Source organism: Mytilus edulis, chromosome 3, assembly GCF_963676685.1.
Source record: "Mytilus edulis chromosome 3, xbMytEdul2.2, whole genome shotgun sequence".
In the NCBI taxonomy this organism is placed as follows: domain Eukaryota; kingdom Metazoa; phylum Mollusca; class Bivalvia; order Mytilida; family Mytilidae; genus Mytilus; species Mytilus edulis.
Window position 1 is genome coordinate 10,235,436 of NC_092346.1, and position 25,244 is coordinate 10,260,679.

Sequence of the window (25,244 nt, forward strand, 5' to 3'; positions counted from 1 at the left end):
TTCATGACATTTTGAATTATAACCTTCATCTAAATCACTATATGTTTTAAACTTTGGGAAACAAAATGCATGATACTGTTATCACAGTGATGTTATTTTGATAGAAAACTGCTCTATTGTTTTGAAATCGTAATACTTTTTGTACATGTAAACTATGCAGAAATTCCAATCTCAATAGACCTTGATAAAGGGGACATGCCATATTCCCTACATTAAAATAAGACGTATATATAAATACTGTTACAACTGCACAACACATATTATAGTTGTCAAACTGATATGAACTGATAGAACTGTAACTGCATTGATATATCACAAGTAGATCAGATCAAACTAACTTTTGAGCAGAAAACTTAACATTGAAAACAAAGTGCTACTGGACCACATCTCAGAGGGCAGTCCCTCAAAATAGTTGTCAAACTGATATGAACTGATAGTATTGCCACAGTAGATCACAGTATGAAAAGCTATCCCTATGTCTTGCTTTCTGTCATTGCAATTACAAGGGAGACAAAAAAACCTTCAATGTCATAATATTTTTATTTGTATTCAATCAACTGAATGTAAATGCATGATGAAGGTAGACAAATTAAGCCATTAGGAAGTTCTGCTACATACAGTGCACGAACAGTAATTGATCAGAAGTAAAAAAGCTATAATGAGATCTGAACATAAAATGTATAAAAGTTTTATATGATAATGAACATACAGGTCTGTATACTTTATATATAATGCTGGTATATACAAAATAACCCCCCAAAAATACACCCATCAACATTTCTAGCCCATTCCTGAAAATATCGAGATATTATATTTTAATGTTTCTGGTTCATTGCTGAAGATATCTGGTTTAACGTCTACTTGATTATTTCATTCAACTTTTTGCAATGTAACAAAGAAAACCAAATGATCCCGACCTTTTCTTACAAATGTTCTGAAACTACAGAAGAGTTCAAGTTCATCTCTATTTGCTGAAATAATTGTATTCTTAAATGTGGCTTGTTTGGCTTATCATTGGGCCAAACATGATAAAATATTTTATACTAAACCCATTCCATGTGATAAAATGTTGATAGGTGTCTACTTTCAACACAACTTATCATGAACTCTGATTATATGTTTCAGATATAAATTTTCAGTTTATTTCTTATTGTAGTACTTTGTACATATTTTGCAATTAATCTGGGTGAAAAATGGTACTTTTATTGATAGTTATGTTAAAAACTTGAACACCATTAAAGGTATGAATGGTGTCACAAAATCCACTGATGCTTCAAGTCAAAATTAATTGTTTGCTTTCCAAGAATCATTTCTAATGTTTTTAAATCAGCTTTAATTTGTATTACTATTATGGCCACAAATTGAGGAAGCGCAATGAGTTTGAGCTAACACTAAATGCTTGGTCGCAACACCAAATAACAATGTACATCCATATACGTTTGTTTCATTTTATGTAATCACCATTTAGTATTTTTGAAATGTATATTTAAATAAAGCAAAATCTGATGATAAAAGAAAAAGTGGTTTTAATTTTGAAAGGTTTTTATAGGTTATTTGGTTAATATTTTATTACAGTTACCAACTCCTTTGAGTAGATTTAAGACTCTTTTTTAACACTACCCATATATTTCAATTATTTCTAAGTTATGCAACTATGGTTACTTTGGTAACTTGTAACAGAAATAAGATGTATGATATTTGCAACTGCAAATGTGTCAAATGAATACATTAAACAAAAATAAATAAATATTCAACAATAACAAAACATTTAATGTTTATACCATGATAAAATGTCAGTAGGTCAGGATCTCTCACAGAGAACATGTTATTTGTTTGTCAACTAAAATCAGAGAATTAGCTTTAAAAATAAGAATAAGAAAAGTCATTTTTGAGTTGAAAAAGAGGCATTTGTCCAGAATTTCTCATTTTCTGCCAACATTTACCAAATTCCTAATACTTAATAAACACATTAACCCTGCAGATGTTTAGTCATAGAATTTTTAGAGATATCTATTGTGAAATTCATATTTATTTTAAATTGACAAAAAAATGCAGTTTAGATGTGTACATCATTTTGCACTTAAAAATTAATTCATTGTTGATACTTATTAAATATATTGATTAATTTAAACCAAAACAGACCTGCGTAGAACCAATTATGCTTAAATCGAATGAAAATTGTTTCCCCTTAATATTTTAAAAAGGGAGATAATTTGTAATAATATTGTAGATATTATTTTATTCATACTGTAAACAATTTCACAGAATAATCTGTTAAGTTGTTTAGGCCTAAATTAAAATATTGTTTGTTTGCCCTTTTCCGACCCTATGTTTTGAAACAGGGTAGGTAGGTAGGTAAAATATTTTATTTTTTTCCCCAAAAAAATAACTTGGCTCGGTATATTATTTGTCATGGGTAGGCAGGTAGGTAAAATATTTTATTTTATAGATACAAAATCTGCATAATGTCATTTTTTTGTCCGTTTTGTTTTTGCAAATAAGTTTTCCGCTGGGACTATTAGTTTTGAAAAAAAAAATATATAAGAGATAACTTTGTACTGGTAAGATAATGTCCGGACAGACATATATTACTAGTAGAAAAAGTCCATAGAGTGTTACAAATTTCGTGTGTGCCTTTTTTTCCAATAAAAATGCTATAAGACTTAAAACTCAATTGTCACGTATTTTGCATCACATTTATAAATGATCTGTATGGAAAACTTGGCGATTTTACTGCCAGATATTCTCCACTTTACAGGGTTTTGTCACTTTTGGTTCATGTCAGATATAAATAATTTAGCGGCATCGTTAACATAATTATTCTGATATGCGGATCACAAAAGGCCATCCCTACATAGAATACAACGTCCGTTTACAAATTAGTTTGTACACACGTTAATACTTTTGTATCAAACGAACTTTTTTGTAAATGAACCCTGCTCTTTAAGTTTAAAGGTACAGAGTAACGTACTTCATATCATGATTTCAGAAAGCGTTCAACATCGATTTCAAACAAATGCTTTGAAACTTCAAATGCAAGTGTTCATGTCAAACGCTCAGGTGATACCAAACGGACTGGACCTTATACGTAAAGATAAAACCCGAGGATTCCGGTAAAAAAGTTTTGAGCGGGAAATACAAATATAAGATTTTTGGTAGGAACGAAAAAATAAAATAAAAAAAATCTTGCTGGTAAATACAAATAAAAGATTTTCAGGCGGAACGAATTGATAGGGTCGGTCGGTAAAGGGCAAACAAACAATATTTTAATTTAAGCCTTACAGTATAAATATGTTCTTTTTCTGGATAAAAATTGAGGAACTATTGTTGGTGTACATTAAAATTTAAAATCAAAACTAAGAGAAAAATGGCCTTAAACAAGTCAAACATAAAAACAAAATTATATAAAATATTTATGGTATTTATCTATGGTATAGTATAAAGAACATGTTTTACAATCAACTTCTATCACAGTACAACATTTAAATCTGTAGTCATCAAGGTCATCTGTAGGTTGTGTATCAATGTTCTATTTATTACTTCCTGGTTGGGTAAAGGCTCCAGCAATGGACCAGCAGCAGATAAATAAAGACAAAAAAGTTTTTACTCTTTAAAGAATATCTTCAAAAATGTATGTACAGACACTGCAGAAAAGAAATTGGCTCAGTTTTCTTTTTTTACAAGAGAATATCCTGCAAAGTTTTGACTACCAAAAACATTAATCGCTAAAGAAACAAGATAAATAAATTAAAACATTTTCACAAAAAAACTCAAAAAACAATTCGTTTGGAGTACAATTCTGATTTTTATTTTCATCATTCATTTTTATTAATTTATATATGGTAGTGGTTATGACATTTTTTGACATTTGCAATGCCTGGATTAAACAAAAATCCATCCTTAACCTAAAATAAAATTCCAATAGTTGCTCCATTTGTGAATATTAGACCACAACTCAGGAAGTATAATTAGAACAATGATACACAAATCTATAATTTCCTGACAATCTGTAAAATATTTTCATTCCAAATTCAGCTAACAAACATCACAACGGTACCTTCTATAAACTCCTCTCTACAGCTGCATGCAATATCAATAATCTTTTACACATTTGATGTGATTGTTTGTATGATAAATAGTGAATAATGATTTATATCTTATATAGTCATTTTAATAATTTTATTGTCAAAATTTAAAACTTCCAGACCTAACTTAGCAAGTCCTTCCTTTTTCCTGAATGCCCTGCATTTTTCCAATATGGCTGAACGACCTTCAACTGAGGCACTAAGGTCAAACATTTAAAAAAATTTACTTTCAGTTCCATCCTCCTGTTAATTTTAAGAATAATTCTTCGTTTAATGTCTGATTTTTGTCTGAGGATCTCATAGAAAGGAATATATAACCACCAATAAATTCATGAACTGTTTTACAGCTAGCACTTTGTGTTGAAAAGTTTAATGTTTCTTCTTCAAACTCAAGAACTACGTGTCGAATTTCCCAGTTTACCCGCCATGATTTTAAAGTATTGTATCTCCACGTTTTAACCACATCACCAGAATTCATGTCTACTCTCATAATTCGGTTGTATGCTACACCAAGTATTTCCTGAAAAGTTAAAAGTAAAGTTACTCAGTGTGAATGTATATCTAGTATAATGAAACAACATTAAGTATCAAAGTTTCAATGAAATCCAGTCAATGGTTTAGACATCAAAAAATGCCTGTACAAAGTCAGGAATATAACAGTTGTTATCCATTTGTTTGATGTGTTTGAGCTTTTGATTTTGCTAACTGATTACAGACCTTTCGTTTTTAATATTCCTTGGAGTTTTTTTTTGTTGTTATTTTACTTTTAAGAAAAGTTGTGCATTCAAAATCCCTTTTTCCTTGTTTTAATGTATCAATATTCTCATAAAATTCATTTAAATCTTGTCAATGTTTAAGAAAAAGATGTAAAGACTTCTTTTCTTAGGAATATGTATCAATATTTTCTAATATGATTTCAAGTTACAGCTATATCCAGTCCAGAGATGCAAATACAAATTGCAGAAGGATAACAAACCTGTTGACAACAATCAATATCAGATACCATTGTCAATCAATATCAGATACCAAGGGTATTGTTAAAGTATGAAGAATGTGTGTGGATTGTAGAGGCTTCCGCAGGGTCAAAAACGACCTGCGACCTCTGGGCTTTTTAGAGGTGACTTCCAACCTGAGGGCCTTCTAAAAACGACCTGCGACATGTAAAATTGAGAAAAAACGACCACCGACCAATTTCCGTCCTCTGTGTTAGGAAAAACGACCTGCGACCTGTACATTTCCCTTAAAAACGACCTCTCTACGAATTTAAAAGCGACATTGCGACCTGAGGGGGGTACCCTGTGGGAGCCTCATTGTACTTCTTGTTTATCACAAGTGTGTTCCTTCACAATCAATGTAAAGAAATAATTCATACTTCAACCAATACTGAGATTTTAACTTGTTTCAAGAATCTTATCTTTGCGATTAAATCTTCAGTAACATATATTCAGACATAATGGGTAATAAGATTCTAAATTCATGAAAAAAATAAAACATTCTTTCCCACATTAAGAAAAATTCATCTTTATTTCACATATTTTGATAAGGGTAAATCCTGAAATACCGTGAAAATAAAGGCCCAAAATAGAGTAACCACAAAAAATTAACGCCTTATCCTGACGTCCATCCCATGTGTATGCTTTATCCATGATTTTTTTAAAACTTTTATATATTGTTTAGAATTGTACATGCTTTTTTTTATGAATCAGAGAATAATCCATCTCATCAAATGTAAATCATACTTACTTCTTTTTTACTGTTCTTTTGTTTAATAACAAAATAAGTAATACCAAAGTCTGGTAAAGCTTGCCATGCTTTTATGTACGCCATCTTGGATTCAATTAAATTTAAATTCTGTACATTTGAATGAGCTTCCATTATTCTTTGTACTAACTGAAAATATAAATGTTATATAAAAAATCTAGAATTTATAATCGAAACTACAAGTCAGAAAAGCTATAGAAACAGAACAAAATAAGCTAAATACATAGATAGGTTAGGGAGCTCGTTTTCTAGATATTTTTGATTTTTTTAATATTTTACTCTGTATTGTACAAAAATAAAAAAAAGAAGTCACAATATTTGACACAAATTCCTAAACCTCACATAAGTACATCCTGAACAATAAACAGTATCTGGATCAAGTCAAGCTTTCTAAACTGAGTGAAGTTTTTAATATTTAATTTCCCTATATGCAATTGAAAGGTAACATGATAGTATTGTATAACATGACATGGTTTTATCTTTTGCTATCATCTTTGTCAATAATATGGTTATCCTCTTGTTCGAATGTGACTTTATCAAATTAAAGAATTTGGAACAAATAAAATTGATATGTATGTTTCAGTTCAGATATCAGTTCAAAATCAGATAAATAAAAATTCTTCATTTTAACTGTACTTTGAGTAATTAGCTAGATTTTTCCATTATTGACAGGATGAAATTTTTTAAAGCAAACTGTCTAATGCCATTAAAAGTATTTGATAAATCAATGGGGAAAAAACCCAGACTCTTGAATACTTTTTTGTGATATGGTTAAAGAACTGTTATCAACATTTGTTTTCTTTGTTTTGTTTGCATTTGTTAGGGTAATACACAATAAGTAAAGATCATTGCTTAAATGATGAAGGATACCTTTATAAAATCAAAAATAGATATCGAAATAATTGGTTAAAACCAAAAAAGACTATGTGTAAATCCAGAAAAAGTTTGGTAGACTTCAAATACTTAATTTTTGTCTGATTAAAATAACATAAAAAGACCATTGTCAGAATAAAACCATGACTGCATGTAAAATTTTATGGATAACAAAATGATTTATTCCCAGAAGTTTTTTTTAACTATTAGTTATAAAATAAAGACAGTAGTATACCTGTGTTCCAAAGTCAAAAACTTTTAAGAAATTATTCTGCATTTTTCTTTCCTACACACCTTAAAATGACAGTACAATCATGAAAAAATTCTATAATTTTTTGGGGGATAGTTCAACTTTTGATTTATTCATTAATTGTTAACAAACCCAACTTTTGGATAAAATAAGACAATTCTTTCACATGACATGTGAAACATTGACACAAAAACTTCAAACAAAAACATTTAGAAATCAAACAAATCTGAAAACTATATATATTTCTTACAGTTTTATTTTTGATCCTTTTATGGTATCGGGGTGCGACAAAGTCCTCAGCATTAACATTGACATCAAACTGTAACTGTACGGGAGCTGGTGACTGTGACGGCTGTTGTCGACTTAGTAATGTCTTTATAGATTCTACTTCTGTTACGTATGAACTGTCGGCCATTGTCTTCCCCTGAGATGCTAGTTTACAAGCTGCCATCCACTTGCAGTATTGTTCTTCCTGTTAAAATAAATGCACATTGTTGATAGATGAGGGGTATATGCCAATGAGACAGCAACCTTGTGGATAGAGCGAGAGGTGTCTACCTAATATTTCCAGCTCTAAATCGTCTAGTCTACATTAACTGTGGGTTTAATTTATCTCATTCATTTTCTGTCAATTCCGAAATTATTGCATGTATTTATTATTGCGATTTTGTTATTTTTGACTTAAATGCAATTTTAATTTTTGCGATATAGAGATAAATCTTGTTTAAATCAGCTTTCCTCCGTGGAATTTTTTTCCTTACATACTTGATTTGCATAGGATTTTTTTAACAAAAAAAATTCATCGTGTTTAAAGTATTAATGCATTTTGAAAATGAATATTTCATCAATGAAATTCAAATCAGATATTCTCATGAATATCCTTTTCATATTTGATACTAATTTTTTTTAATCTGATGCAGACATTTTGTAGTCGAAGCTTTTCAACTGAGGTACTACACAGGCGTCAATATGGAGGAAAGGGTTAAGTCATCAAAATAACCCAGAAAAGATTGCTTCAAGGGTTCTTTGGTATGCATTAAGCTTAGCACACTAAACAAATGTTTTTCTTGTTAGTTTCTTTGTGTGTTACTATTATGTTCTTTATTTCAATAGAGATACATTCTGTTGTGTTTTTATGTCAGTAATAACTAATCAAGAAATCTTTAATAGGAAAAGATCAATTTTTTCTTTACACTTTAAATGTTTGGGACTTAATTTATAGTATTTACACTGTCAAACCTTAGCCATATTAGTGACATGTCAAACCTTTGTGACTTAATCATAACTTACACTGTCAAACCTCAGCCATATTTCTGACATTCCATCTGAACCAGGAACAAATAATTTAATTCCATACTTCTGAGATGCCAAGTTAAGATCTGGATGGGCTTCACATCCTAAAAAATAAATCGTAAAATTAAATCAGGTTTGTTTTATTCAAATTATCTAAAAAATGCCTGAGTTTTATATTCAAGTAGTATGGGGTTGTTTGCAATGCATGTTTTTCATACCATCTTTCTCGTGTCCTTTTTATAAATTTGCACGATTTGTGGGTATGAGAAATAAATCCTTACAATTTTTCCTATAACAAGATTTCATATACTAAACAGATTTTTAATCAAGAAAACTTTAACAACATCAAAATATTTACTGTGTACCTTTCTCAAGGTTTAAATATAGCAATAAGCACTTATTTCCACTTTTATGAGAATAAAAGACGTCTGAACTTATATTGAATCTGTTTTATGAGTGTAATTTCATACTTTACAAACAAACATAAAATACAAGTAGGCGTAATAGTCATTTATCAAAGCAAATTATAACAATTGTTGGTTTTTTTCTAACTACAGTTCTTCAAATGGATTAAAAGTACTTTCTGCTATTTTTTATCCAAATGCATGAAACTAATATGGTATTTATCTGTTATTATATAATCACAAACATACATCAAAGAAATGTACTTATATGCGGGTATTACAGAAAAGTACATGTTATTAAGTAATTACTTAACAAAGTGCACCAGAAAGGCATATCTACCTTCTAATGCTTTTTAGTAATAGAGGAGAGTAGCTTAAAAGACATATCTAATTTCTATTGTTATGGGGTTTGAGGAAAGTATGTATAATTAAGTATTTTTAAATATCATCATAGAGTACAGGAGAGAAACATATTTATCTCTTGGTTATTGTATTGGAGAAAAGTACATAAAATAAGGTAATTTGTACCTAAGTGTAGGAGAAAGACAAATTTACCTTCAATTGTTATTGGTATTTGAGAAAAGTAAGTGTAATTTCAAAAGTATTTTAAAATATCGCAAAGGGTAGGAGAGAGACATAGTAACCTTTTATTGTTAAGTGAGGAAAGTACATGCAATTTAGTAATTTAATTTCTCTAATTTTTGTGCTATTTTCACATTTCTCCTCACTAGTGAAAAATCTGTTCTCGGCAAATGATTAGTCAGAATTTGATTATGACGTCTAAATGTTTTGTCTTTGAAAAAGAAGGATAAAAATCATTAGAGAAACAGATTCCGACACTATAACTCATGTATTACAATATTTCTCCACTCTCTACAGTTAAATTTTATTTATTTAGAGAGCTCTGCAAGCCTCACGCTTTTAATAATAAAATTTAGCTGTCTCGAGTGGAGAAATATCGTAATACACTTGTTGCAGTGTGTGAATCTATATTTATTTAACTTTCAGATTTATAATATCACAAAGTGTAAGAGTAAGACATATTTACATTCTATTGTTATTGTGTTTCAGGAAAGAACATGTAAATAAGTAAATGTTTTATCAATCATTATTCATATCCAAGAGCATGAAAAAAGACATAGTTACCTTCTATTGTTTTTTAGAATTTGAAGAAAGTACATTTTTTATCAATCATTGCTTAAATCAGAAAGGCCACACAGAAGACATATTACCTTCAATTGGTATTTAGAATTCGAGGAAAGTATGTGCAAAAAGATTTCTATCTATCTTTAGTTATCATTTTACAATGTACACTAGAAAGACATATTAACCTTCTATTGTTTTTGGTGAATTTGAGGAAAGTTTATGGAATAAAATAAATTTTATCTATCTTTAGTTATCATTTTACAAAGTGTACCTGAAAGACATATTTACCTTCTGTTGGTATTTGGTATTTAAGGATAAGTACATGTAATTAAACACTTGACAAGGAGCGTTATGTGAGGTATGACAAATAAGAGGCAATTGAAACCGTCATGTGTCACTTAATTGTTATTTTAACAGGATCAACCGTAATTTGATATCATAATTAAACGTTATACGTAGGTATACAACAATGCTGAACTGAATCTTTTCCTGTTTATATCTGACATGTATCAATGATGCACTTAGAATGACCTTTTTATATCCGCTCGTAAATATGACCTGTATTATAATAACAGACTTCTTCTTATTGCAGAACTTAATTTTATGACGTTTTTATAGATGTTTTAAATGTTTAATACTCAAATTCACATATAAATGAACTGATAAAATAGGCATGTAAATTTGTCATTGTTATAGGGTCAAAGATCATTAAGTTGTAAAATAGTGTATCAACAAAAATACTGAACTCAAAGGTAAATTCATAAATGGAAAAGATCATAAAACCTGACATATTTTTAAACTCATCAACAAACAGATTGAAAGGAAAAGTAATGACACATTCCCAACTTTGTTCATGTGTTTTCCAAAAATGGTGTGTTAAACCTGATTTTATAGCTAGCTAAACTTCCCACTTGTATGACAGATGTTTGATGCCTGTTATATTTGTCAATAGTACATGTTATACAAAGTCATGTACTATTGACAAATATATTTCTATTTGATTTGTTTTTTGTCATTTCCTAAAATGTATTTTTATTATATCCTGATGTCTTTTTTAATCATTTCCTTGGTTTTTTTTTATTATCATATCCTTATGTCTTTTTTCACATCTTCGTGTCTTTTTTCATATCCTAAAATGTCATTTGGAGAATTCTCAGTTTAATTTATTTAAGACTATACTCAGGACAACTACTTTTTTGATATTTTATCAATATAATGAAAGTAACACTATTAGTTATTTTATATAAGACTAACGGGGAACTACAGTTGGTTACTCCCCTTCCCCCTTTTATCTGTCACAGGTGGAATTTGACCATGTTGAAGCCACAGCTGATAGCTATAACTGTATCCTACCTTTTATATTGACTTTCATGGCAGGTGTGCCATTAGAATCTTCCTCTGTTTTATAGAAGGCTATGTGAGTATCCTTACATCTACAAAATGCTTTTTTATAACTCTTCAATGTTAATTTCTTTGGTCTGAAAAAGAAACATTTTTTTTTTTATTTAACAATAAAAATGGAAACCAACATTGTGTTTATTGACACTCTGCAGTGTGATTGTTCAGCTAATTTATGACCTTACATGTTTGAATTCTTTGGCAAATTTATTTTATTGGTATAACTCCATGACTTTGTAATTCAATTTACAGTTGTGGCATGATCCTCAGCTTGCAAAGAATTCTGCTCACAATGGTACTAGGGGCCATCTTAAACTAACAGTCATATGAGAGACTTTTTTGTTTTTATGCCCCACCTACGATAGTAGAGGGGCATTATGTTTTCTGGTCTGTGTGTCCGTTCGTCCGTCCGTCTGTTCATCCGTTCGTTCGTCCGTCTGTCCCACTTCAGGTTAAAGTTTTTGGTCAAGGTAGTTTTTGATGAAGTTGCAGTCCAATCAACTTGAAACTTAGTATACATGTGCCCTATGATATGATCTTTCTAATTTAAATGCCAAATTAGAGTTTTGACCCTAATTTTACGGTTCACTTAACATAGAAAATGATATTGCAAATTTCAGGTTTATTCCAATTTCACGGTCCACTAAACATAGAAAATGATAGTGCGAGTGGGGCATCCGTGTACTGTGGACACATTCTTGTTTTGCTTTGTGTTGAGATGGAGAACAGCTATATAAGCATGGATCCTATACTTTGTTTGTTGTTGCTGTGCATGCACTGCTTTTGTGACATGAATAAATACCCCTTTCTTTTCTTTTTTATTATTGCAGTTTTCCCTTTTTCATTTCATAAGAGTTTAAAGTTGTTTTCTCTACAATCTTTAATTCTGTTTCTACCAAATATACTTTAAGTGCTTGAGAATATGATGTCAATCAGGTGCTCTTTTTCAGTGATTAAATTTGTTAATCTGCATGGATTTATTACTTTGATTTACTAACTGAAAATTCAGAAATTCATGCATGCATTTATAATAGTTAACCACCTATTTATGGTAAAAACAGTGAGATCTAATTAATGGGATTACACAAATTTTGAGAATAACAATCACCTTAAATTATGAATGCAAGTTTTAACTGTGAATACCATACTTTCGTATTTTTCACATCCAACTGAATTGAAAGTGATTTTTGTTGTTGTTTAAAAAATATATTTTTTTTATTATGATTTCTATTCATTTTTTTGTGTGACTATAAATGTGCCCATCTTTTGTATTGTAGGATTTTTGCTTCAAAATTTCCAAAATTAGTTTTTAAACGAAATTTCTCAAGCTTACTTAAAATATCTGACATTTCCACTGAGTTCGGGAATGGAGGTAATATCTCCCGCTGACGATAACACTGTACTGTCTAATGATTCCTCTAAATTTGTTAAATCAGCATCGATGTCATCGTTTGGTAGATGATTGGACATCGCAGAAGAATCCATCATGGATTCACTAGGCTGTGGCTGTCCAGCCTGCATCTGGACCTGAAGCTGTAAAAGAACAATGATTCTTACATTATTTTGAATTTATTGTAATTTATTATAAATTATAAAGAGTGAATCAAATATGGTACAGCATAATTAAAATACAACATGGAGACAAATTTTCTGGACCAGTTTATAAGTACTAATGCACTCTTCATTGTACATTAGCATCCAACATGTAAATAATAGATGATATGTCAGTCTCTTGTACTAGATATTAAATTAAGAAATGTGTATCTAATCACTTAAGTAAGCCATGATATAACTAGACATTGTGGCCTATAAATAAATTGTAGCTTCATACAGTTTAATGCTTTTTTTCAAATTTTAGAAATGAACCCCATTTGGTCTCATATGGAAAGTTGTCTTATTGGCTATCATACCACATCTTTTTTTTTAATTTTGTATTTGTTTCACTCCATATCTTAACACGATGGCTTTCCAAAGTTTTGGAAATTTTGGTTTTAAGTACAAGTATTCCAGATAAAATCAAAAGCAAACTCTGAAACTGCCATAGGCCATAGCATTACTTCAGATTCCCTCAAGAGCTTCAAGTAAATGGTACTCAGAAAAGCAACAAGTTGGCTTTGGCTATATATCATGTATATCAGTTCCTTAAATCATCCTATAATAACTTTACTGACATACCTGAAAAGCTGCAAACATCATCATTTCTTCATCTGTGCAATCTACATCTTCTGACAGCAGTGACCACTTGGCTTGTTCATATATCTGGTTAATTCTGACAGCATCATACTGAAAAATAAATTTAATTTCAATGGTTGCAGTAAAATATTGTGATTTCCCTATAAAATAAGGTTATTTTTACGTGTTATAAATCTAATAAATTCAATTCCCTGACCTACTTTATTTCCATAAATACAAAATGTAGTACATGTTTGATGTTATGAAAAGGATAAGTTATTCAAGAACTGCTGACTTAACATTACAATGTAGATGTTCATTAATAACATAGTTACACTAGAATTCACAGATGCACTTTTTTAATTCACATCATAAAATATCACAAAAATATCTTTTTAATATGTGGTTAATGGAGTCTCTGGGGCACCTGTCATAATTTGTAAGCCATTAAAATTGTGAAAGGTTCAATCCTCAACTTCAATATTAAAGGTTACGAAAAATTGAAAATCTAGGATTTTATAAAGGGGAGATTTTCTTCAAAACAAATAATTTGATAGACAACAAACATTTGTCTGACTGGGGAAAAGCAGGGAGGGAGGGTTTCAAAGTAGGTCACAGAGATAAATTCATTGAGAATCAAGGATTGAGGAAAAACATTATTCATTGATTTCACGAGTTATTATTCATATAAGATCATACAACCCTATAGAAAATATGCGATTGTTTAACACTAATATTTTTTGTTCACCTAAAATGTATAATTACTAAATCCCCCAAAATTAGTACCCCACGGAACATTAAATCCTCAGTATTTTGTAACCATGAGGATAATCCCTAAATCATCACCCATGGTTATCTCACCTAAATTATGTATACAGGGTTATGGATAAGACAGAGATTTACAAAATATAGCTATTAATTTGTAAATTATGATAGAGTGGTTTCTAGGCAATTGGTAATTAAGATATGGCTAATTTATAGATAACCAGTTATATACAAATCACGCTCTTCTTCACAACATTTGCCAGATATTTGGTTCTATTTTTAGAACGACTAAGATCCTGAGGGGTTATCATTAAGCTTCAAAAGAAACTTTATCAAACTATAGACAAAAAGCATCTCTGCATTCTTTAAATAAATTCCATCTTTACATAATTAACCAATTAAATTAATTTAAATTTTTGACATCCTGTGGCTTTCCACTGACCGACTGCTGCCTTTTTTCATTTAAATATTTTGTTTATTCGAACACAAGGCTAGGAATTTAAAAACTTCACTGTAATGAAATAAATTCTGTAAAACACATTAATAACAACAAGTTGTATTTAATATACCTGTAGAAAAGTTGTAAAATTCCTAAGCTTTCATATGAATACGTAATATAGTAAATAAGTGCTGCCTGAAAAAATGTAAATTTTAAGCTGACATAGCAATTTTTTGGTAATCAATATTTTGTGTATACCAGACTCCCAATAGTGAGGAAGAGTGATGTAATTAAACAGATAAGATTAGGCTATTATTCTCAAATTCCTTAGTTTTATTGATTGTTGAAGAAACAACAATATACTTTCTGAGAATACTATAGGAATGTATATTTCATGACCAAATAAGTAACTATCTTGATGGTTAAAGGACTACAATATGTTTTACAAGAGTACAATACATATTTAAGATCAAATAAGTTACTACCCTATAATCTTATTATACTTGGTTCAATGAAATGGTGATCACTAAAAGCTTAAGTAAATGGAAGATAGTCTTGTATTTCAAAAAGTCTATATCAATATGCCTTTGATGAGAGAAATTTAAGTGTGAAATATTAGATTCTTTGCTAAGAACCTAATTTTTGTAGACATTTAAGTTTTGATAAAAAATTTCAAACTGGGTCACTTCATTCAGTTTATTGAAAGACAAATACATTTACACATTTTTTCTACCTCCTAGCACTGTTGTTAGCAAATGAGGCCCCTCATGGGGGGGTCCTAGTAATAACATAATCACCATTTTTTTGCCAATATAATCACATAATCATTAAATATTTGCTTATCTTTAGTAATCAAATAATCATAAACTAAAAATACAGTCCTAGGTAATCAAATAATCATGAAATATTTGGCTTAGTAATCAAATAATCATTAAAAAAACGGCCAAGTAATCACATAATCAAAAACCCCATGAAGGCCCTCGCAAATTGGCATGGTAGATTTTTTTTCATGGTTAAAATTTAATTACAAGTTATCGCCCTGGCCTCAGTTATCATTCCTGATGAAGAACTAATTAACTAAGTGGTATGAAGTCAAATATAGGGGATTATATTCCTATAAAAGTAATTAATTCATTGAGCTTCCTGAACTATAGAAAGACCTGAAGAGGTTTAATCCCCCTGACCTGATGCTGACTTCTATCATGTCTATTATCTAGGTCTTTATACAACTTTTATACTCATATCTCAACTCCAGGATTATAACATAAGAACTTGTACTAGATTTTTTTAATTTTATTTCATTAAGCTGGACTACAATTGTCTATTTCAAAGGCCATCTATTGATAACTTTTATACTTATTTCTGAACTCCAGGACTCAACTTGTCTTCAGGAATTATACTTTTATAGATTTTCTAATTGTATTTTCCTATTTTATTTTCATTAAACAAGATTTCAATTGTCTAATTCAAAGGACATCAATTGACAACTTTTATACTAATTTCTGAAGTCTAGGACTATACTGCAGGAAACCTGTACCCATAAAAAATTAAAGATTTTCGAATTTTACTTTCATAAAGAGGGGTTTCAATTGTCTAATTTAGAGGACATCTATTGACAACTTTTATACTAATTTCTGAACTCCAGGACTATACCGCAGGAAACCTGTACTCAAAAAGATTTTAAAGACATTCTAATTTCAATTTCATTAAGAGGGGTTTCAATTGTCTATTAATTTAAAGGGCATCTATTGACAACTTTTATACTAATTTCTGAACTCCAGGGCTATACCACAGGAAACCTGTACTCATAAAAATTTTAAGACTTTCTAATTTTATTTTCATTAAGAGGGATTTTAATTGTCTAGTCTAAAGACTTTCTAATTTTATTATCATTACAAGAGATTTTAATTGTCTAGTTCAGATGACATCTATTGACATTTTATTCATTTTAGAAGGACCTTGTTTGTATAAATCAATTGACCCGAATACATTCCCTGTAAGTTTATTTGTAACATTCTACAAACATTTTCTTGTCAATGATCTTTATTGTAAGAGAAAGGTAAATACCTTTAAACCATTTAAAACATACAGAATACACAATTATGAGTGACAATGATTATTAATTATATATGTTATCATATTCTCATCTTTGTTGATGAAATTCTTCATAGATACCGTATATGTCCTATTATAAGTAATATATTTTAATAGAAGTTCTTTTCAGTGTTATTTGTTTAACTCATTCCTAACGTCTTTAGACAAGAAGATTAATTAGGGCTTGACCTAGCTGTCATTGTTTAGTGCTGAAGACTATGTTGCCCTCAAATTGTCATTTTAAATTCTTTAATTGACTGTTGTTGGGTTGCTGCAGTAGCATTGACATATATACCCAAAATATCCTTCAATTTTTATTGTGATAATGACAGGGGCTGTCACTGTCAGTCTTAAATGCATGCAAAGCAGTGGATCCCGTCTCAAATGTTATGCATGTGATTCCTTAATTTTTCTTTATATCTGGGCAGGAATATTCCAAACAGATATTTCAACTATTATGCAAGTATAAGAAACCTGTTATGCGAGATCTGGTATATTATTTTTAAACCAAAAATTATTAGATAATCATGAAGAGTACAGAAGCAAATTCAATATTTATGATTATTTTTTTTAATAAAAGAATTTTACAAATATTTGGTGTGAGATGAACAGATGAGTCAAGATCTTTAAAGTATTTGCTTATGACCAAAGTATAACAATTTTTATAACTTTCTTTAAGTATTACAAATTTATTTTGCTGCACTATTATATAAAATAAAGATGACTTTTAACATTAAGAGCTTTTACTAGGATATTTCAGGTAGCTATTATTCTTTAAGCTTAAGGCAAAGGTACGAAAAGATATTTTGTTTTAAATTTTTAGATCATGAGACACCTGTTTTTCTTCCTTCGTTAATTGATGATAAATTGTGTATTTGTTTTTACCTAGGTAGTAAATATACATTGTCTGATTTATAGCATAAACAACCAAAGATGAGTGTACGATGAGTTCCAGAAACGTAACTTGTGAGCGGATGTTACGAGGCTGAAGTAGAGGCTTGGCCTTCCTCCAATCTTTTGCAACAGCCTTGCCAAGTATTTCCTCCCCACACACTAGTGGAGCATATTTATAAATGAAAAACAACATCTTTAAAGAACAATTAAGACATCCTCGTATTAGTCATCTTATTAACATATTTATCTGTTAATATCATAACCATTAAGTACATCTATGTAGTTCATTATTCTGTCTAATTGATCAGCTTTATAAAAACACCTGTAGATCGCTGAATTGTTGAGACTTGAAGATTTCGTACATCTCAAATGATGCCAGCAAAGTATGCTAACTATGTGATGAAATGGCGGTAGCTTCTGTTACAGAAACAATTTATAGCATTGAAAACGCGTCTGCTTCTAAATTTATATTTACAGTTTCATTGTATATGATGATGAAAACATTTGCAACCATCAATCAGTGATTTTTATACCTAAGAAAAGTACAATTTATTTATAATTACAGATGAAAAATGCTGATTCATCTGAATTCTTGGAAGAGAATGTATTTTAGAGGGAAAAAATTACCAGGATGTTCAATTCAATGCATTTTCATCATTAAGCATACTTCATAAATATACAATGTCATTGCCTATAAAACAACTACACAACAAGAAGAATGGGAAAAAAGAGAACATCTAACGTTATATCTTACCAAGTTATCTTGTTGTCTAAAATTTTGCTATTGTTTCTTAATTGGTCAAGGCAAAAAATGGCCAAATATTTAAGGTGACTTTAATTTGCTTTACCCTTAATATGTGTGCCATAGTTCTATTCCAAATTTAATTAAAACTGTTATATGAGCTATCTTGAATTTCAAGTGAAGCCTGGCCATGCGGTCATAAAACTTTTGAGCACGATTTTTGTACTCAGACTCAAGAATCAACCAATCAAAATGCTCGATTTCATGTTTCGAGCATGATTTTTGTGCTCCGAGCACTGAGAAAAGTTGTATGACTTCAACCCCTGAACTGCACATTGAGGACCTTACTTAAATTGCAAGATGAACAGAGGTTTCCTGTCAGGATAAAGACACTTTATTCCTTATTTTCTTGTTTTTTTTCCAAAATATGTAGATTGTGACATATAGTTTGGTTTTTCATTTCATTTTAGAGTTTCAGAGAACCACAAATCATAAAGATTGACCTGTCCATTCAAAATAATGTGAATACAATTTAAATTTTCATTTTTATGCTTTTTCCCACACAGTGTGTTCTTTTGAAATCTTAATCTACACTATCAATATGTTAAGTACAGATATCCATGCAGAAGTCAACGCCCAGCTGTATGATACTATTCTTTACAAATCTAGGTAAATTCATGAATGAATACAAAGAAAACAATGTACTCAAACCTTGTATTTTCTATTGAATGAAAGTTTTCCCCCGAGACCAGCTGTGACGCTGAGGACAATCAGTCTTGACCACAAAAGCCACAGGTATGAGATTCAATCTTACCTTAGGATTCAGGTCATAGAATGAGAAGTATTTAAACTTGACGACAACAAATTCATTTTCTCTCACACCCTGTTCCATCAGCGATTTGGATGAGTCTAACCATCTGTAATAGAAATAAAATATTTTATATTTATCTAAAAAAAAAAAATTGTGAGAAAGAGGACTTGTTCATGTTCAGTTTGGAATATGACATGCTCTATTCATGTAATAGAACACTTCACAAATCATTTTTTCATGTTTCAGACGACCTGTATACGGCATTAATTTGACCTAATTTTAAAAAAATGCTCGATTAATAAGATAAGTATTTTGTAGGTACAAAATAAAGATCTACGTGATATGAGTATTTTAGCATATAAATACAAATCTACATTTTAGGTTAACTCAAGACAATGAAGTTAAAAGTAACACTCTTGCTGAGGGTATTCATGTATCTATATAGCTGTGCAAGACATACAAATATACATTAATGTCCAATCATAGACTTTACATCTTATTACAGTAGGACCATTGTGTAACCTTTAAATAAAAATACTATATACAGTAACTATTTTTTTTATAACCATGTCTACACCCTATCAGATCTCATCTGCAGGGACAAAAGGCCTCATTATCATATATGTAATACCCTGCCGATTCAAAGTACTAATTTCATGATGCATGTAAAATCGGTAATTTTACCAGTCACTGCACATAGCTGCAGATTAATCTACAACCAACATGTTTTTTTAAACTCAATCTGTCACACCAACATATTTATTGATCGTGAGGAATTTTGGGAGGTGATAGCATTATGTAACAAGATTTTGACGTGCGTTACATTCATTATTCCCCAGAATAGTTAGATCAATTTCAGTTATGAATACTAATATCATATTTCTACTTAATTTGGCTCGGATGTAAATCTGAATGACATTTTTGTATTACATAATATGAAATACATGTAAAATAAAAGTCAAGGTCATCTCGTAAGTATGTTTCGGGAACAAAAACTAAAGAAATGGTGCAAAACATAGGCACAATTGTAGAGTTTATCTTAAAAGTTATCAATATAAATTTGAGAATGGAAATGGGGAATGTGTCAAGGAGACAACAACCCGTCAATATAGAGAAGAAAACAGCTATATCTAATTTCATCAATGTTTTGAATTTTAAATGAATCCTTTGAGGTATATTTCCGACAAAAATTTATGTAATTGTGAAAACTGTATTGTCATTAAATGAATATCAACAGAATATTCACAAAATATCATTTGAATTACTCCTAAGTTATGATCACATGGATGTATGGTAATTTGTATATTGTTTGTGAACCATAGCTTTTACCACTATAATGCCATCCCACATCTTGATGGATATTTATTAGATGACAAAATTAATCAAAATAGACATCCTTGTAAGGAAGGAAGGGGGACCAAATGACCAATATTAAAGGGTCATTGTACAGCCTTCAACAATTTGAAGACCCTTGTACCTTAACAGTGATATTGTTTGCCTTAAATTAATGGAGGATAAAGGCTTTTACCCCTCAAGAAAAATCCCAATTTGAAAAACTAGAGACTCTAAAGAGCCTGTGTCGCTCACCTTGGTCTATGTGAATATTAAACAAAGGAAGAAGATTATTCATAACAAAATTGTGTTTTGGTGATGATAATGTGTTTGTACATCTTACTTTACTGAACATTCTTGCTGCTTACAATTATCTCTATCTACAATGAACTTGGCCCAGTAGTTTCAGTAAAAAATGTTTGTAAAAATTTACCAATTTTATGAAAATTGTTAAAAATTGACTATAAAGGACAATAACTCCTTAGGGGGTCAATTGACCATTTTGGTCTTGTTGACTTATTTGTAAATCTTACTTTGCTGTACATTATTGCTGTTTAAAGTTTATTTCTATCTATAATAATATTCAAGATAATAACCCAAAACAGTAAAATTTCCTTAAAATTACCAATTTAGGGGCAGCAACCCAACAACGGGTTGTCCGATTCATCCGAAAATTTCAGGGCAGATAGATTTTGACCTGATAAACAATTTAACCCATGTCAGATTTGCTCTAAATGCTTTGGTTTTTGAGTTATAAGCCAAAAACTGCATTTTACCCCTATGTTTTATTTTTAGCCATGGCAGCCATCTTGGTTGGATGGCCGGGTCACTGGACACATTTTTTAAACTATATACCCCAAAGATGATTGTGGCCAAGTTTGGATTAATTTGGCCCAGTAGATTCAGAGGAGAAGATTTTTGTAAAAGATTACTAAGATTTACGAAAAATGGTTAAAAATTGACTATAAAGGGCAATAACTCCTAAAGGGGTCAACTGACCATTTCGGTCAAGTTCACTTATTTGTAAATCTTACTTTGCTGAACATTATTGCTGTTAACAGTTTATCTCTATCTATAATAATATTCAAGATAATAACCAAAAACAGTAAAATTTCCTTAAAATTATCAATTCAGGGGCAGCAACCCAACAACGGGTTGTCAGATTCATCTGAAAATGTGAGGGCAGATAGATCTTGACCTGATCAACAATTTTACCCACGTCAGATTTGCTCTAAATGCTTTGGTTTTTGAGTTATAAGCCAAAAACTGTATTTTACCCCTATGTTCTATTTTTAGCCATGGCGGCCATCTTGTATGGTTGTCCGGGTCACGCCACACATTTTTAAACAAGTTACCCCTATGATGATTGTGGCCAAGTTAAGTTTAATTTGGCCCAGTAGTTTCAGAGAAGAAGATTTTTGTAAAAGATTACTAAGATTTACGAAAAAATTGTTAAAAATTGACTATAAAGGGCAATAACTCCTTCAGGGGTCAACTGACCATTTTGGTCATGCTGACTTATTTGTAAATCTTACTTTGCTGAACATTATTGCTGTTTACAGTTTATCTCTATCTATAATAATATTCAAGATAATAACCAAAAACAGCAAAATTTCCTTAAAATTACCAATTCAGGGGCAGCAACCCAACAACAGGTGGTCCGATTCATCTGAAAATTTCAGGACAGATAGATCTTCACCTGATAAACACTTTTGATGCAGTCAGATTTGCTCTTAATGCTTTGGTTTTTGAGTTATAAGCCAAAAACTGTATTTTACCCCTATGTTCTATTTTTAGCCATGGCGGCCATCTTGGTTGGTTAGCCAGGTCACGCCACACATTTTTTAAACTAGATATCCCAAAGATGATTGTGGCTAAGTTTGGATTAATTTGGTCCAGTAGTTTCAGAGGAGAAGATTTTTGTAAAAGATTACTAAGATTTACGAAAAATGGTTAAAAATTGACTATAAAGGGCAATGACTCCTAAAGGGGTCAACTGACCATTTTGGTCTTGTAAATCTTATTTTGCTGAACATTATTGCTGTTTACAGTTTATCTCTATCTATAATAATATTCAAGATAATAGCCAAAAACAGCAAAAATTCCCTAAAATTACCAGTTCAGGGGCAGCAACCCAATAACGGGTTGTCGGATTCATTTGAAAATTTGAGGGCAGATAGATTTTGACCTGATTAACAATTTTACCCCCATGTCAGATTTGCTCTAAATGCTTTGGTTTTTGAGTTATAAGCCAAAAACTGCATTTTACCCCTATGTTCTATTTTTTGCCATGGCGGCCATCTTGGTTGGTTAGCCTGGTCACGCCACACATTTTTTAAACTAGATACCCCAATGATGATTGTGGCCAAGTTTGGTTTAATTTGGCCCAGTAGTTTCAGAGAAGATTTTTGTAAAAGTTAACGACGACGGACGACAACGACGGACGACAACGACGGACGCCAAGTGATGGGAAAAGCTAAAAAATGGCTTAAAATTATTCCCAAAGAGACAACTTTTTCCCCAAACAGTGCAGTCTCAGTAGTAATTGTGCATGAATACAAGCTTAAAAACACTAATTTAAACCATTTTCATGCCTAAAATGTCTATAAGTGCAGATTTGATGGTCTATTTATGTATCATCACTGACAATAAGGGGTCTAATTTTAAATGAGGGTTTACCTCTCAAAAGGGGGTCTGCAAATTGAAGTTCCAGTCAAATTCATCTTTCATAATAAATTTCCCAATTTGATAAAAATGATGCATATTTTCCCAATAAAAAAGGGTAGAGGTAGTTTTGAAAAAAGCCAACAATATCACTGCTTAATGTAGTGCCTAAGGGACGACATCAAAAGTTCAATGTAGGATAAAAAACTTAATTCACATAGTTTTTTCACTGACCCCCCACCCTCCTCTTAACTTAAGTTGGGAAAAATTGATTTACCAATAGGGATATATGTAAAAAACGATTTTAGATATACAAACTTGCAGAATTTTAACCCCCCGCCCCCACCCCCAAACTATTTGATTTAAGTTTTTTTATCCTACATCGATCTTTTGATGTCGTCCCTAAGTGGTAAATCAATGAAGAAAACACACTACCTGATTAATTTTTACAGTTATGAATAAAAAAACAAATATGGCAGACAGAAATTTGACTTATACTAGTACTGCATTACAAGTGCTTGGCTTAGGGACATGTACATAAAGCTGTTATTAATGTAATTTAAAAACCAAAACTATGTTACATTAACTACTGTTGATTTTATAATTAACTCTAACAGATGTAGGGACTATGATAGTAAAGGTGCTTTTCTGTTACAAAAAGAATAATTGACATGTGAACAATTCTCCAATACATCAGAGTTCACAGTTGTTTTCTCAATTGCTGATATTTTTATCTCTCTAAACAGACTTTATTCAGTTATTGAATTAAATTGTCCACTTGGTCACTTAATATGGACAATGTTCTACTAGTCTCCTGACGAAAGTGTTCATTTAACACTGTCATTAGCTACTTGTCCCCCGAGACAACTGACCATATGTATATGCTACTAAAGCGACACTTGATGTGACAAACATTGAAAGGTCAATCTGTGGTGTACAGAAATGGCATTACAAATATTTCAACAAAATGTCTTTCCTAATTTTCTTGTTTATAGAAATATGTATATAAGGTTCATTTTCAAATAAAAAAATCTTTTGAATTATTTAATGTAACTATGGCCTCATATCCCCTCAATTTGACAAAACATGTATATAGCATAAAGGTGCTGGAGAATTGCTGTTTGTTTTTGCATGACAAATCAATGCATTTCGTTACTTAACAAGCCAAAATATTTTTTGGAAGAGCTTTCTCAAAATACTGTTATTACAAATTATGCATAAAAAGATACCAAATTCTTGTTACCAAGTGCCTTTATAATACTGCCAATCAACACTTTAAGACAGTAACTAGAAACACATGTATGACAACAGTTAGCAACTTTAACAATGTGATGTTCTTATCTCCTACACATTATATAATATATTTGTTATTCTGTACTTTTAAATGTTTTTTGAGTTGATCATAACAGAAATAATTCTGTAATAGATCTCCCCTATTCCTGAGGGCTTGGAGTTTTTTAACTAATAAAGTGTGTCAGTCACAATTCGAGGATTCTGATTAGCGGTCTATGAAGAGACTGAGCCAATTAACTAGTAGCTTTATGTTATTGAGATAGGTAAACCCAGAGCTAATTCAGAATAAATAATTGGGTGATTTTTCATTGGCTAGCAAGCCTTCAGACATTTATAGCAATTGCAGCTAAAATTAAGAACTGAACTTATATAAGATGACCAGTGTTAATGAGCAGTTAAAAACAAGTAGTCAGGGTTTGGTCCTACAATTTCCTGTTCTTAAGGCAACTAAAATATATTCTTTGAAGTTTCTTCTTAAAAATGCTTGGTATTAAATTTTAAGTAATTCCGATACTTTGTTAACCCAGAGTTATTCAAAAGTGTCTTTTAACTAGAGGCTCTAAAGAGCCTGTGTCGCTCACCTTGGTCTTGTGCATATTAAATAATGGACATAGATAAATTCATGACATAATTGTGTTTTGGTGATAGTGATGTGTTTGTAGATCTTACTTTACTGAACATTCTTGTTGCTACAAATATCTCTTGTCTATAATGAACTTGGCCCAGTAATTACAGTGGAAAATATTTTCTACAAATTTACAAAAATTTATGAAAAATGTTAAAAATTAACTATAAAGGGCAATAACTCCTTAAGGGGTCAGTTGACTA

The 25,244-nt window shown here is 30.7% G+C and overlaps 1 protein-coding gene and 1 long non-coding RNA gene across 3 annotated transcripts in view; one reads left to right on the plus strand and one right to left on the minus strand.

The window, feature by feature from the left end:
• The first annotated feature begins 2,282 nt into the window (after positions 1 to 2,282).
• LOC139515787 (uncharacterized) lies at positions 2,283 to 2,457 on the plus strand. The gene is made up of 2 exons (XR_011662843.1): positions 2,283 to 2,351; positions 2,425 to 2,457. It is a non-coding gene; the product is annotated as an uncharacterized lncRNA (long non-coding RNA).
• A 943-nt stretch (positions 2,458 to 3,400) lies between these two features.
• Positions 3,401 to 25,244, minus strand: part of LOC139515786 (fermitin family homolog 2-like) — a 34,993-nt gene continuing 13,149 nt past the window's right edge. For both annotated transcript variants that reach the window (XM_071305478.1, XM_071305479.1), the window contains 8 exons: positions 19,131 to 19,233; positions 13,386 to 13,493; positions 12,544 to 12,743; positions 11,166 to 11,290; positions 8,260 to 8,366; positions 7,220 to 7,441; positions 5,829 to 5,975; positions 3,401 to 4,605 (listed from right to left, as the gene is read on the minus strand). In XM_071305478.1, the coding sequence (XP_071161579.1) occupies positions 4,315 to 4,605; positions 5,829 to 5,975; positions 7,220 to 7,441; positions 8,260 to 8,366; positions 11,166 to 11,290; positions 12,544 to 12,743; positions 13,386 to 13,493; positions 19,131 to 19,233 (1,303 nt within the window). In that variant the 3' untranslated portion in view covers positions 3,401 to 4,314. The remainder of the gene's footprint in view (positions 4,606 to 5,828; positions 5,976 to 7,219; positions 7,442 to 8,259; positions 8,367 to 11,165; positions 11,291 to 12,543; positions 12,744 to 13,385; positions 13,494 to 19,130; positions 19,234 to 25,244) is intronic.